Raw genomic sequence first — 16,172 nt, forward strand, 5'->3', positions numbered from 1 at the left:
TGGGAAGATCCCACATGCCGTGGAGCAAATAAGCCATGTGCCACATATACTGAGCCTGCGCTCTAGAGCCGGTGCTCTAAGGCAAGAGAAGCCACCGCAGTGAGAAGCCCGTGCACCACAACAAAAAGTAGCTCATGCTCGCGGCAACTAGAGAAAAGCCCGCACACAGCAACAAAGACCCAATGCAGCCAAATAAATAAATTAATTGAATTAAAAAAAAAAAAGAATGGCAGAACAGAAATAAAATAAGAATCTGGGTTTCTGATGGCGTTACTGAGCACTTGAACCACTGCTAGCCACTGCCTACCCAGTTATGAGAGAAAAATAGACTCCTTATTTGTTTAAGCTACTATTAGGATTTCCATTACTCACAGCTGAACATATTCCTGGCTTCTAAAAATCCAAATGCAGCTACACCATAGAATACTATACAGCATCTTTTAAATTAGATAAATCTACATTTAATAACATAAAAAATGTCTAGGTTATACTGTCAAGTCCAAAAAGTAAGTCAAGAATAAAACATGTTATATGATCATATTTTTAAAATGATAATAAGTGTCTACATGTTAGCACATGCATATAAGAAAGACATGTAGAGGAATACTTACCAAGCTGATAAATGTATTATTTTTGGAAATAGCAAAAATAATAATTAAAAGTGTGTCTACCCTTTCTTCTGGCAGTTCTCCTGAGAATTCTTCCTAAAAAGTCTTCCTAATCCACGTAAAATTAGCTTCAATGATATTCATTGAGGCATTGTTTAAAGGAGAAAAAAGTTGTGAGCAACCTAAATTCTAATAATAAGTTTTGAACCTGATAGTTGTATCAGCCTAATGAAGTACAATGCAACTGTTTAAAATTTAATTGTGGAAATGTATCAGTGGCATGGAGAAGACAATATTATCAATTTTTAAAAGCTACCATAGAATAATATATAGAGTTGGATCCCATTTTTATAAAGCATCTATAAATTGGTTTTTATTAGTTCAATTAAACTGAAAAAAAAAAAGGAAGCATATCTTGGGTGACATGGTCCCCAAACAGGAAATGCAATCTTTTTGAAAATAATTAAGAGAAGGCTGAACCAACTCTCATGGCTACTGAGTTCCTTTTTCTTTCTGAGACTGGACTATAATCTTGGAGGACAAGACTTTTTTTAGGGAGTGAGGCAAAGTTTACATGGCACTTGCCCTGAGCCCAGCATACACCACGGTCCTCCCAATCCCATGAAGTGAGTTCCATCACTGTTCCCATTTTACAGATGAGAAAACCAAGGCCTGGAGAGGTGAAATAACTTTCCCAGTGTGACCCAGCGAGTAAAGAGTGGAACTTGTCTTCACCACCTCACTTCTGACCCTCTCCAGAACCGACCTTTAAACCAGTGTGTCAAACAGTGTCTATCTGTGATTCCCTCCTCCCTGCAGGCCCAGAGGTCTGCACACCATCAATGGAGGGTGTGATAAGCTCTGCATTTTAAGAAAACAACATCTGGTCTGGGATACTCTCACCCATATACCAGGACACACAGGATAACCTGTGTAGAAGAAATGGAAAGTTTCGCACTGTTGACACTGACTTGAAATCCACCCTGAGCTCCAAAGTTTGGACCAAGGCTATTTAGAAAGATAATTGTTAGGGCAGAGGGGTCTTAGAATCCAGCAGGGCACTGAGTATGGGGAAAGTGGCTTCCTTCTCAGTCCCACCTTGGCCCCTTACACTCTCATCCAGTACCCGCCTACTCCCCATCAAGTTTTGCCTCCTCAGGACCCACAGGGCTGGTGGTCTGAGTAACAAGGCATAGGCATAGGCGCTGTCTGGAGGAACAAGTCATTGGGCTGCTGAAGTTTGCAGTGACCAGCACAATCCCAGGAGGGGCAACAGTTTGTAGTTACTTGGTCACTCTTCCAGCTGAAGAATGCACGTCCCCCTTCTCATCTGTCTTGTACTTTCATAAATTTTGACAAAGAACGACCCAAAGCACCAGAGTGGGTACAAGGTCAGCAAACCACAAAGCATTCCCAGCCTCCAGCACATTTGGAATAAGTGAGATGCTACTTGTGAGCCATAAAAGAGGTGATTACTTTCCTGGTTAAAGGCAGCAAGAATGCCGTAGGCTGTGGAAAGGTGGAGGCACAGAGAGCCCATCTCAAACTTACCCTGTCATCCAGAAGCATCTTGGGGAGCTCTGTCTGTCTGGTGGTGTAATCTTGGCACAAAAGGAATATTCTTACTAGCTGTACATTCTTGTTTTGGCCCAATATGTTTGAAAATGACACTTTTTTTTTTTTTCTGCTGAAAGCTTGAGAGTTTCATTATTATTATTTATACTATACTCTTCCAAAGAAGGTTTGAGGCAATATACAATAACAATAAATGCTATGGACTGAATGTGTCCCCCCAAATATATATATGTATAGCAATATATATATATATATATATATATATATATATATATATATATATATATATATATATACTGCAAAATAGGATCCAACTCTACATATTATATATGCAACTCTGGATGTCAAGGAGTCAATGAACTGTGAATATGTCTTAGACTTGCAGCAATACTTATAATTTGGGTTGTTAAAAACATCTAAATTAGTGATCAGAAGATAAAACTAGCAGAAGATAAAACTATATACATAGTGGTATATATACTGTGTGTATATATATGTACATACCTCATACATACTGTACATATACATATCAAAATACATAGAGAGAGGGAAATACACACACACACATATATATACCAAAGAAGTTACAGAAGGATACTCATCAAGGAGTTAACTTGATTATTCCAAGTGAGTGGGAATCTGGGTGGTAGTTTTAATTTTTCTTCTAATTGTAGTTATTTTCTCACCTTTCTATATTTTCAGCTATTGTTTTAATTTGTAATGAATTATGAAAATTTGGACCTTACAGTAATGTCCCAGCATAAGAATTGTGAGAGACAGAAGATCAATAGAGCAGACATAGTCACTAATCATGAATCTACATATTTTGTTGGTGAAGAAAGACATATATATTAAACAATTAGATGAAAACAGAAGAACATGATCAAGTGGTGTATTTTACAATGCAAACTTTAAGAGACAGGCATTTGGAGGATAGTGATGGATGTGGTTTGGAACACTCTGGGAAGGCTCTGAAGTAAAGAGAATGCCTGAGGCGATCCGGAAGAGGGGTAGGATTTGGCTGGGTGGAGACACTTAGGGGGTGGAGAAAAGGGCACGGAAATGACTGGTGTGGACAGACAACCATGAAGACTGGCTTAGAGAGAGCAGCAAGTTCATGTTTGGCAGAATAGGAAATCAGACTAAACAAGTACTGTGTGTCCAGGTTATGACAGGCCTTAGTGGAATAAATGAAGAGTTTGGACTCAATCCAACAGCAGGACAATGAAAGATTTACTTGGCAGGAATAAGTAGTATGGATTTCAGAGAGGAAATCTGGTAACAGAGATACTGGTTTTCAATCTGGAATACTGGGGCAGGCATGAGATAGAAGCCTAGCTTAAAGGCAGCAGAGGAGGAAAGCAAGAAAGAACCAACAGAGGGGACACGGTAAAATCAACAAGATTTATAAGATAAGTAGTCTAAAACCAAAGGATGATCCGTGTACCTAGTTATTAAGACAAAAGTTTAACGACCTGGTAAAGTATCAGTTCTTTTTGGAATAATGTGAAAAGTAGGGAAAGCCAGATATTCCACTGCCAGCTGCAGCAAACACAAGATGCTGACCCAGGACCACAGGGAGTGACTGCTGTGCTTTCGGGTGGTTTCATGACTATTTCTAGTCATCTGACAACACGTGTACAAAATGGCTCTGCCTGTTTCAAGGAAAAGGCAATTAAATTCTAGTGAAAATGTGTATTCCCAGGAGAGGTCAATGACTTCTATAAGGATGCTTTCTTCTTCAATCATTATAGCAATCTTGTAAGCTCCTGGTAAATTTTCTTTATAAATATAGGATTGTCTATGTATAAGAGAAAAGATATGCTGCACTTTAACATTCATTCATGAATAGCTGGCACGTTACCATTGCAAAACGTCCTTACCAAGACCAGGTACATCTCCTTCCTGGTACAAAAACTTCAATGTCTTACAACCATCTTTCATAAAAAAAACAGTAAATGCTTCCAGCTGTTAAACAAAAGAGAAAATGATAATCAATAAAATGACTAAGAAACTATAATCAAATGAACCAAGCCCTGTGCTAGGCATTTTACATACCTTAGTCCTCATAGTTTTGTAAATAAAGAAAATGAGGCTAAAAGAGTTTATTCAAGGTACACAGAAGCAGGTACATCAGAGGCAGGATTAGAATCCGAACTAATTTAACTCCAAAATTATCATGGAATATAGGGTGAATTCTATTTCCAAACCTACATTACTGATCTACATATATAAGTGGGCCTCCACTTACCTAACCCTGCCTCACAGCATCTTATAGGGGTAAATAGGTGAGTCCAGCTGGAGGTAAACATAAAGAATTATTATTAAGAGAAACTACTCTTTTTTTTTGGTTGCACTGGGTGGCTTGCAGGATCTTAGTTCCCTGACCAGGGATTGAACCTGTGCCCTTGGCAGTGAAAGCACGGAGTCCTCACCACTGGACCGCCAGGGAATTCCCAAGAGAAACTATTCTTAAAAGTTGATTTGTGGAACAGTAAAACTTGCCTTATTAACTAACTGTTTTGTTTGACCAATTATTTGAGTAATTATATTTTCAGCAATTATAATTTGACCTATATTGTAGCCAAACTAATATAAAAACAAATTAATATAATGTCTTCCATATTTATGAGCATGAATTTAATTACTTATGAGTCAGTATAATTATCTTAGTAAGTAGATATCTAGGTCACATAAACAAAATCTCTCACACATCATTAGGGAAACACAAGTTTACTGACCTCCCTTCACCTAGTCCCACTGATTTCATACATAAGTGTCTCTCTTGGGCAGTGGGTTTCTCTTCACTTACTGACCAATTCCTGTAGGAAGTATCTCAGGTCTGGCAAAGCCTCTCACCCTTGGACAATGGTTCTCAAACTCTTGTGTGCATCAGAGAAGCAACTAGGGGACGTCTTAAGAATACAGAATGCTGGGCCTGAGGATTTGCATTTCTAAAAGGTTCCAGGCGATGCTGCTGGTGGTCCTGGGACCACGTTTGGGAACCACCACCCTGGGAGATGAAATGGAGCCACGGAGATGCGCAAAATTCTAGCCCTTCATCTTCTACTCTCCATCTCACACGTAAACTTGGCTCTCTTGCATAATTACCACCTAAAAGGTACAGAAGCTGTCAGCATAGCTATTCTTGCCCAGTTCCACACTTTCATGCTGTATGTGACTTCTATGACCCATCAGCTTTGAATGCATCCAAACTCTCAAAAGTAGACCACATGACTGTGATAAAAAAAAATCTCAATATCAAGCGTAATGAATTCTTGTTTATTAGACATGTTGTACTCCTGAGGCCAGCAGAGTGAAAACCGTCATGGGCCATAATCATGACTGTGGTTAAAAATTCACTTATAACACATAATATTTTACAAATACTTCATCTGAGCTTCACCACAACCTTGCACTAGGTAAGGCGGCATTATTATGCCCCTCTTGCAGAAAAGAAAATTAAAGCTAAAAAGAATTTGAGGGAACTTCCCTGGTGGCACAGTGGTTAAGAATCTGCCTGCCAATGCAGGGGACACGGGTTCGAGCCCTGGTCCAGGAAGACCCCACATGCCATGGAGCAACTAAGCCCGTGCGCCACAACTATTGAGCCTGTGCTCTAGAGCCCGCGAGCCACAACCACTGAGCCCACGTGCCACAACTACTGAAGTCCGCATGCCTAGAGCCTGTGTTCCGCAACAAGAGAAGCCACTGCAATGAGAAGCCCACGCACCACAATGAAGAGTAACCCACGCTCGCCGCAACTAGAGAAAGCCCACGCAGCAATGAAGACCCAATGCAGCCAAAAATAAATAAATAAACAAAAAAGAATTTGAGGACTTCCCTGGTGGTCCAGTGGTTAAGACTCTGCGCTTCCACTGCAGGGGGCACAGGTTCAATCCCTGGTCAGGGAACTAAGATCCCATGTGCTGTGCAGCCCAGCCAAAATAATAATAATAATAATAAATTTAAAATAAATAAAAATAAAAAGAATTTGAGTGAAGGACCCAAAGACACATAACCACAAGTGCAGAACCTGGAACTCCAGATCTGCTCTCTTTCCACAGAACTGTGCTGCTGCTGTCTTGACTTTGGAAAACACTAAGCCAGGAAAGTAATGTCTGTGACTATCATGAGCAGCGCTGAATGAAAGTAGCAGGAACACACGAAGTAGCAAAGGCTTGAATGCCAATGCCGCAGAAACCTCTGTATTGGTTAGGGTCCTGGCAAGCAAAGGAGTCATAACAAAGAGGTTCTGAAGAAACCTTATAATAAAGAGGCTACTTCCAGAGGCCAGAGCAGGGTGAGGGAAGCTGTGGCACTAGCAGCAACACAGGACTAGCAACAGAGGAAAACCAGTACCACCTCAAGGCCTGGAAGGGAGGGCGCTGGGGGGAATGGGGTAGCGGGAAGCAGGCTGAGAGCTGGAGCTGGGGGAAAGGGACTGCTCGGGAGGACACTGGCAGAAACGTGGCCAAGTGGGGAGGGATCAGGCTTCTTTCTCTTCCGCCCGCCAATCTCCTGCTGGTGGCTCCCAGAAGCCGAGCCACGTGGAAACCAGAGGATGAGGGAGCCCATGTGGTAGATTCAGGAGAGGTCAGCCTTCCAGGCCACAGAGCAGGGTGGAGCACAGTCGGGAATGGATCTGAAGGCAAACAAAATAACCACCACATCTTCTGTTGTCTACCCTTTTACGGAGCCTTTAACGAACTGTTTTCACTCTGGATTGTCCAACAGACCTCACATAAAAGAAAAACTTTTCCGTACACCCAGTTACCTAAACAACCACAACAAAACATACCACCCCTTGCTCCAACTTCTTACTCACCCATCCATTAATCGTGATGCCAATTTACTACATGTTCTTTGCTTTGTCCATGTAATCAAATGAGCACTCTAATCTCTCCCAGATTTTGACACTGGTTTCCATCCTAGATGTACTTACTATCTTCCCTCTACTGGGGCTTTGCAATTCACCAGCAACTCTTAAGGAAACACCTTTCCTGGCTTGATTCTTCCCTTAATCCTTGATTTCCCATTCCTTGCAGCCTAAGCAGTGTCTGGCCTGGTCCATGATAGCCTTAAAGGAAGAAGCTAACCACAAAGACCCAAAGTCCAAGACACGCCCCCAGGAATGACAAGTGGAAGGGTTTGCAGGCATTGCGCACTCCCACTTCCTGGTCAGCATGCTAGCCAGTGAGAGAGACTTCCTCCAAGTAGAGAATGCCAGCCCAGAAAACCAGGTGGCAAATATTTAAGGGTGATAATACCACCTCTGTAGATACCCATCTCCCCAACTTAGTCCTAGCAGCAGTCTTCCTCTGAAGGCACTGCCCAGTCCCCACGTCTATGCCTAAATCTTTTGCAGAGCTAGTGGGATTCCGATTGTGAAGTTAGCCAAATATGTGGCCTTGAAATTTTCAGGTGCAACAACATTGATTACCTATATGGTTTCTTCCCTAACCAAGCACAGGAATGGTGCTTGGGACAGGCCTGAAGCCTGGGCCTACTAAGAATCACATTTTTTAGAAATTGGCCTTTCCTTCATCTCTTGGTCATCTGCTCAGTGATGTGTGCAAGGTTGTTTTGCATCACTTTCTTCTACCTAGAGAATAGGCAGACACATAACCAGAGGTACCAGAGGAGCCAAAATAGTAGAGAAGAGAGGCCAGGAGAGATGAACACAAATGAAAGAACAATACAAACAAACAAAAACAACTTGAGAGTGGCAAAGAGAATCCTGTTGCCATTGGGTGGTATCATCCATAGCCAGGACAGGTTACAGAATTTGTGAGGCCCAGTGAAAAATGAAAATTCAGAACCACTTCTTTAGAAATTATTAATAATTTTAAGATGGCAAAAGGAGATCATTTATCCAAGGGCAGGGCCCTTCAGCACAAGGGCCTACTCAACTAATAGCCCGCATGCCTGTGAAGCCATCCTTAGCCACACACACATTCCCACGGGGAAGTTTGGTGACCTGGGAAACCATCCTACTTCCAGTTGCTTGCTGTGGCACCTCTTGTTTTATGTACACATCTCCAAGTTTGTCTATCCTTTGCCATTACAATAGCTCAGAGCTATTGATCTCTCCGCATCAATCACATGCCCATGTCACTGTAACACACTAAGGGAACAAGAAAATGATCAATCCCATTCAACTGTCAGGGGCCTGCCAGTTCTAAAGCTTTATAAGGGTCCTGGAAGAAATGAAGGGCAGACAACTTCCAGAACTTGGTAACATACTGCATCAAGCAAGGGAGAGGCTCTTTTAGGAAACATTCCACAGACTCTTCACTCCTAGAGCAAGCTAAAGAGTTTTGCCCAAGTTCACTGGGCAAGAACAGGGAGTATGGACCCTGATAATGGCAACCTCACCACAGTGCCGCCCCCAATGCAACTCTCTCACCCTTGCATTCAGTGGGACAACCGGCTCACCACCAGCATGTACCTGCTCACTGGTCTTGTAGAAGCTCCAGCCCAGGTCACTCCTAGACTTGATAAAAAGCTCAAGCAGCTAAGAGTAATTTTGTTGAAAATTTAGAACCTGAGCTATAAGCAAGCTATGACAGTGCTTCCAGGAGCTGCTATGAAAGTCACAGTTTATCATATATTACTATAATTAAGGTGACCATATAAATTCACCATCCAAAACTGGGACCCTTTTAGGAGAGAAAGGAGGAACTGTTAATAATTATGCTAGAAAAGTAGGCATAATCCAGGGCTGTCCCTGGCACGCAGAGACACATGGTAATCACCTCGTTGTTTTCGACTATATTCATGCAGTAGTCACTGTTCCCTAGCTCTATTTCTGCAGTTTGTTTTTCGACCCAAATGATTTGCACGTGTAGTTTATATAACCTGTACTTTTAAAATATCACTCTACCTGTGCTTGACTAGCCCTCTAACTTCTGACGCCATTTTGAGTTAGAATCTTAGCTCAATTCTAGTTGCCAACTCTTTTTTTCCCTTCCTCCACAATAGTAGGCCAAACTAGAAATATCATCCAATTGGCTATTAACTAGGTAAAATAAAGCTTCTTCTCTATTCAGTTAAATCCCAACCGTCTCTTTCTAAATGCTTTGTTGTTCACAACGATTCAAGTTTCTTCAACCAATCACTTCTCAAAGAGTAATTAAAAAATAATAATAAGACTTAAACTTACAGATGGGCAATCCAAAATTAATTCTTCCACAGTTGTTATGTCCAGGCCAAGCTTTTCTGATAGAATTTCAAATATATATTTGTATGAAGGGTCAATTTTCATTTTTCGGTTTTCTCTTGCATCTCTAAATCTTGCCTAAAGAATGAAAACCATGTGTAAAAATTGTAATTATGAAGAAAAATCACCAAAATATTTCATTTCAGATAAAAGTGACACTTAATAAAAATGGTATTATAAGCAAAACCTGTCTCTCTTTTAATGTTTCCTGTAGATTTGAAAAGCCACTCATACTTCGGAGATATTTGGATGATCTGCGGGAAGACTGAGAGAGCACATCAGAAGGCATTGATTGAACCATTCGGGGCGCAGGCCTAGGTCGAACCCTTCTCGGATCCGGGTCATCTTCGTCTGGCATAACTATCCTTTCATCAGAAGGAATGAGATTCATATAATCACTTAAAGAGGAAGTAGGACCTTTTTCGGAAAGAGAGACAGTATCTTCTTCAGATGCCTCTTCTGGGAGGGGCGGGGCCTCTTCACTGGAAGGAGGAAGAGCCTCTTCTTCCGGAGGCGGGGGAGCCTCATCTCCTGGATCCGGAGGGGCAACATCTTCTGAGCTAGGAGGTGCTGCCTCTCCCGAAGAGGGCGGGGCTTCTTCTTCCGGAGGGGGTGGGTCACCTTCTTCAGCGCTCATGTTATCCACTCCTTCCACCTGCAGAGCACCTTAAAACTTCAAAACCTAGGATTATAAAATTTTTTTTAAAACTGTTCAATAAATTGAGTATGATGTTTTAATTTATCCCTCCCATTGAAGCTAGACAGGTAGCAAAATTATCTGTTTCTCCCATACTGCATTATCTAAAGAAACTAAGTTTACAGGGCTAGAGAGAGAATTTTTTTTTAAGTGGGACAGCGCGTGCACACGCGCACACACACACACACACACACCCCTACACCTACACACCTCTACGGTCTTTTTCAAACTATAAGTAACCACTGCAATTGATGGGAGGACACCTGTCCTCAGGTATGGAAAAAGGGGTGAAAAAAGAGTGAGAGCAACTGTACTCAAGGACCAACTGGTGATCAACACCAGGATACTTATCCAAGAGATCAAGCAAAGAACTACATGGACTGAAATGTTCCTTGCTTGGGGAAACTCTGCTACTATACAATTCACCAATCAGACACTCAACTGTCCAGCCATCTCATCTATATGAGCATAACCAGGACCACCCAAAAAGCATAAAACATATTCTCGGAAGCCAGAATGAATATCCCAAGTCCAAACATAAAATTCATGCTAAAATGCGATTGTGACTATTTACTGAAGCAACGATATCATAAAAAGTATAAATCCAACCTACCCAATCAGAAAAGCTCCAATTATAAAGGAGTGTGTAAGTTATCATGAGCACATAACAAGGAAAATTAGGGGGCGCCAGCGGAATGGGACAAAACGTTACTTACAGAAAAAAAAAAATCATATTTAGGGCAATAATCAAGCCTCCATCAAAATAAATAGGAGTTTGGGATATGGCTAAGATCCAGAAACCAGTATAACAGTAAATACCTGAAGAACAAAAGAACAAATTCCAAAGCAGATAGTTCAAAAGAAGATGATAAAGAGGCTTTCTAGTGAGAAATTCTGAGGACACTGGTGCAGACCTGGCCTAAGTAAGATGGTGCTTTGCATGAAGGGACACCAGCAGCCCTCCATCAGACACAGAGATAGCCTGTAACCTGCACCTGACATCTGCCCTCGCCAGGTTTTCCAAAGGACCCATAAACAGCTGAAATTGTTTTCTTTGATATGCTAGGTTGGCCTATTCAAGAACAGAAAGACCCAAACTGACCTTTTAGTTGCCAGCTAACCAGTTTACCTACCCACACCCAAGATGTCAAACAAGGACCAATGTTCTCAAACTGCTACAATACCCAGGAGTTGCGTGTGCATTACGTTCTTACACTTGAAACTGGCCTAGAGGAGTTGGTTGTGCCATCTATAATAACTCAAGAACAGTTATGATGATATACATTAGTGAAGTCGTATCAACTACCTGTCACTCTGCTCAAATTTATGCTTTTGAATTCTGCAAAACAATTTACTCCATTAAGAGAATCGTGCCTTCTCTCAAAGGATATCAACAGGCATTGTTGTCTGGTTTCTGAAACGAAAGCAAAATTTACTTTAATTTCAATAAATGGTGAAACACATGTACTGATTGAGCTCAGTAGGGCCGGAGAGCTTCTCCATAGGCAGTAAATGCTCTTTCTAGAGATACACAGTTATTTAAGCCAGTATAGAGCCACTATAATTTAAGCCATCAAGGAAAGATTAAAGTTGAATCATGACATTTTGTTTAAGAAATCAAGGAAGTATACAATAAATCTTAATGAGTTTTCCATCTAAAAATGACAACTATTTCTTAAGTGTTGGCACAGATTCACAGATTAAATTTTCACAAAATGTTATTACCCAACACAATTAATTCCCTGGAGATTCAAGATAGTTAAGATTCATGGCACATAATTTCAGAACTAGAAAATAAACCTTAGAAATCACCTAGTTTAACTCTCCCTTTTTACTGATAATGAAACTAAGATCCAGAGAAGTCACAGATCTTATCCAACTACACACCCAATTGATCTTTCTAAACTTCAGATCATATCATATCACGGCCCTATTTAGTTTTGCCCCCTTGTTCACCTAGCTATTTGTAATCTTGCAATGAAAGGATATTAAAAGCTAAAAAAGCTTAAGGTAGTCCTGAATAACATCAGTTAGGTTAAACAAAATCTATGACTAAGGTCAGGCTGAATCGATAGGCTTAGAGAAGGAAAATTGAAAGCAAGTAAAACGGAATGGGAAAGAAGGAAAGAAAGCTGAAAATAAGACAAATAGAGTGTAAAGAGAAGAAAAAAAACCCCAAAATCCTCTCCCTCCGTTTCTGTGCCACAGTTGCCATCATTCAAAGTGGTGTGAGTAACTGAAACACGCCCAAGGGCATGACACTCACTCTTGGAGAAAGAAAACAAGACAAGATTCTTGTCCTCCAGCATTCACAATCCTATTGAGGAGATAAAGTAATCTTTGCAAATCAACCAAGAGTGTAAAATTGTAGAGTTCTACCAGAAAAGGAAATTAGAAAAGGAAAAAATTAGTGTGGACAAAATAGACAAAGATGATTTCATGCAGGATTTGGACATAAGTTGGCCTTGAAGGATAAGAAGGATTCAATCAGAAGCGGAAAGAAAAAAATCTAGATAAAGAAGTAAAGAGGTAAAGCTACGAAAAATTATGAAGAGGTCAGAAGGGGGAGAATTTAGCTGGGAAAAACAAGTGCCTAGAATTATGCAATATCATATTTATTCTTCCAAAAGACCACAAATAGCAAGGATTCAGAATCAGTTAAAAAAGAACAAAATGTGGTTTTCATACAAACACAGATTCTTAATGTTAACATGTTAGGGAACAGGCTCAGTTCTACTCAGACCTTTTTTTCTAGCACTCCTAGGTCATGTGTGAAAATCTCCTAATCAAGAATTCCCCAAGTTTATAATAAAATACACTGAAAGAGGTCATTGTGAGTTACTCTGCTCCTATGGTAATCTAATAAACATAGTCTATAGCCTCAACTCAGGTAAACATATTTAAATATAACATACATATACTTTCCACCTCTATGTGTGTCTCCTTACCTCAGTTTCCTTGGGATTTATGTGAAGCTGTTTTAAGGGAGGCGGGGAACAGCATTTAATTTCTAAAACTTATCAGAATACTCCTCTCAGAATATATGTTTTATGTAAAGAGTTCAATTTGCACTCTGTGAATTGAGTGCTGACATATATATCTCAAGCTAAGGACAGGGTAAGCTCTTATTTTGTGAACATAAAGAGTCTTTATGGTCAGTAGTCTGTACACAATGGCAATACGGAAAATGATAACAAGGTATTAATTGCTATCATGACTGAGAAACAAGTAATTTCTAAATAATTTGTTACAGTTTACATTTTTAAAGTAAATCATATACCTCAGACTCTCAAAATAAATAAATTACTACTGCCATTTTGCGGAGATTTTGCTTAAGGAAGCTGTAGAATTCTTCCTCTGATGAAATCATTTGAGATGCTTTTCCTACATGGTTTTCAAATGTCAAATCATACTTGGCATGTAATGAACTCTAAATATAAAATGTCAGTTTACCACTCCCAAAGACTGGTGTAATTATTTAACTGTAACTTAGAAAATGTACACAGCTGTTTTATATAGAAGAATTCCTAAAAGCTGTAGCAAAAATTTTAATAGATTACATAGTTGAAATGGAAAAAGTTTTAGTAAATATAAATTAGTTTACTATATATACACATTCACATGTTTGTATATAAGCAACATGTTTGCAACAGCAAAAAGAAGCAAGAAAACAAATACACTTCCTGGAAACAACCAAAATGTTCCTTGATAAAGGATGCATTAATTATACCATAGTACTCTGTTCAATAAAGTTTTAATTTGACATTAGCAATAAAAATAATGAGGTAAAGCTATATATACAGATATAGAAACATCTCAATCACATATTGTTACATGGAGAAAAAAAACCAAGGTAGTACTGTGCATTGTATATCAATTGTATAAATTTTTTAAAGTGTATGTAGGCATATACATGGTATTTCATCTATTCTAAGATGCACACTTTTAAGAAGGTTTAACTGGCAACCATTTTTCCTTTCCTCACATCTTTTTCCTTTATGCTGTTACATATAATATGTAGTTTTCATCTATGTAATTGCATAAAATTATAATCAGTAACAGTTTAGATTTAATAAAATGCATTAGAAGCTTTCCAGGAAAGATACACAATTATGAATTATGAACAATGATTACCTTGAGTAAAAAAGGCCAGATAAGAGAAGCAGAGGAAGAGCTGTACTTTTCAATTTGATAACTTTATGGTTTTTTAAAAATTATAATCATGTGCATATTTTACTTGTATAATATGTGTTTATATCATATACAATAACACACAATATGTGTTTATATTTTTCTCCTATATATCTTAGGACTTAAAATTTAGAACCTAAATTTCCCTCTGAATTTTAGAATTTAGCAAGATTACTTCGGCAACAAAGGGGCGGGCCTTTACTCCAAGTATTCACGCTTTGCTGGCCATAAGAGCACAGAGGGGATGCGGGATAAACACCTTTTCGTCTTCTCCTCCTCCTCCTCCTCCCCGTGTCCTCCCCAGACAACTTGCTGCCAAATACAATCATTTTATATTCCCACCACCCCTTCTCTTTAAGTTCAATTTTGGAGGTTCATTGGACGTCCACAAAATCATTCCTAGTCATTTCCAGGAGCAAGTTTCCATTTCAACCACACCCCTTTCTCTTGTGCCCATCTCTGTACCCCTATCCCTTCATGATGACTAAGGGGTCTCTGCGTGCTTGGCCGCTGGGACGACATACACAACCGAGAAGCCCCTCCAAAGCAAAGCGCACAAACGGAGGTGGGGGTGGGTGGGGGAGAGGGCAGACTGTTAAACACACACAGGGTGGTCAACGTCAAGAAAAGGTGAATGAACAAAGGGCTGAAAGAGACTAGAAGGGAAAGAAACTTCTGGAAAAAACCACAGAGATGATGACATTTGACTTGGGTCTGAAGAGCTGTCAGGAGAGGACGGGAGAGGGGACTATCCTAGCAAGAGAGCAGGGAAAGGCTCAGCTTACTTAGGAGAAGTGGCAAATTTAGTGCTGAGATTCTCGTGGTGTAGGGGAGTGAGGAGGAGCGAGGGCAGAAGATTAGCCTGAACGGCTAGACCTTCTGTTTGTATTACTTTTGCATTCTTAAAAGGGGGAGCGGAGTGTGGAGTCTGTCAGACGTCCAACGAAGAGACTGGGATTCACCAAGGGCAGGGGCTCGCTGCGGGTTGTAGTGGGGTGAGAACTGGACAGGTTGGGGGCATTAGCGGGGAGCTGGGGGGCAGAGGGAGGCAAGTAGGCCGGACCTCAGCGGGGCGGGGAATCCGGCTCTGCGCGAGTCTCCGAGGCGCACTCACCCGCCGCTCAGCTCAGCCTGGCGGCCCCGAGCGTCCGCGCAGCCCCGGGAGCTGCTCCTGCTCGGTCTCCGCGGCCACCGAGGCTCGGCCGTTGGGAGTCCGAGGCCCGCTCGCTCCCCGGCGCCCCGCGCGGGCTCCGCCGGGCTCTGCTCCCTGCGGGGCGCGGGGGCGCGGGCTTTCCCCACCCCGTGCCGCCCCCCGCGCGCTCGCGGGCCGGGACAATCACCCCACGAGCCTGAGAAGTGAAACACTGTTTAGGGGCCCTTGGGCCGCCGCGGCAGGAGCAGCTGCCTAGAGATGGAATATTTCAGGGGGTGGGGACTTGGGAGGATTCCAAGGTAGGCTTTGAGGGGATTGGTACGGAAATGCCTTGATATATAAAACAGCGTTTTCTATGACCTTTACGTTTTCTGAAGTTACTTCGTGTCTCACTAGAGAACATTAAATGTTTTCCTTTGAATTTGTTTGCTCAGAAACCTATGACTGGTAATATAGAGTGGAAAGACTGAAGAAAACTGACTACTTTTCAAAGTTTACCCCCCCTCGGCCCTTTCCAGTACATTTCTGCTTTTACCCCTGACGAGGCGTGATGGGTCTCCATTTTAATTAGGTGTTTATATATATATATATATATATATATATATATATATATATATACACACACACATATATATATATACATATATATATACATATATATATATATTCTGTGCTACCCAGTAACTCAATTAGTTCTGAAACTCAGATTGTGAACATGCTGTAGTC

At 40.9% G+C, this 16,172-nt stretch overlaps 1 protein-coding gene across 1 annotated transcript in view; it reads right to left on the reverse strand.

Moving 5' to 3' along the window:
• Positions 1-15,558, reverse strand: part of DNAH8 (dynein axonemal heavy chain 8) — a 329,367-nt gene extending 313,809 nt beyond the window's left edge. The window contains exons 1-4 of the mRNA XM_059938771.1: positions 15,408-15,558; positions 9,593-10,087; positions 9,349-9,483; positions 4,067-4,151 (exon numbers count right to left, since the gene is read on the reverse strand). Of these exons, the coding sequence (XP_059794754.1) occupies positions 4,067-4,151; positions 9,349-9,483; positions 9,593-10,042 (670 nt within the window). The 5' untranslated portion in view covers positions 10,043-10,087; positions 15,408-15,558. The remainder of the gene's footprint in view (positions 1-4,066; positions 4,152-9,348; positions 9,484-9,592; positions 10,088-15,407) is intronic.
• Between the last annotated feature and the right edge of the window lie 614 nt (positions 15,559-16,172).

Source organism: Balaenoptera ricei, chromosome 11, assembly GCF_028023285.1.
Source record: "Balaenoptera ricei isolate mBalRic1 chromosome 11, mBalRic1.hap2, whole genome shotgun sequence".
Taxonomy (NCBI): Eukaryota; Metazoa; Chordata; class Mammalia; order Artiodactyla; family Balaenopteridae; genus Balaenoptera; species Balaenoptera ricei.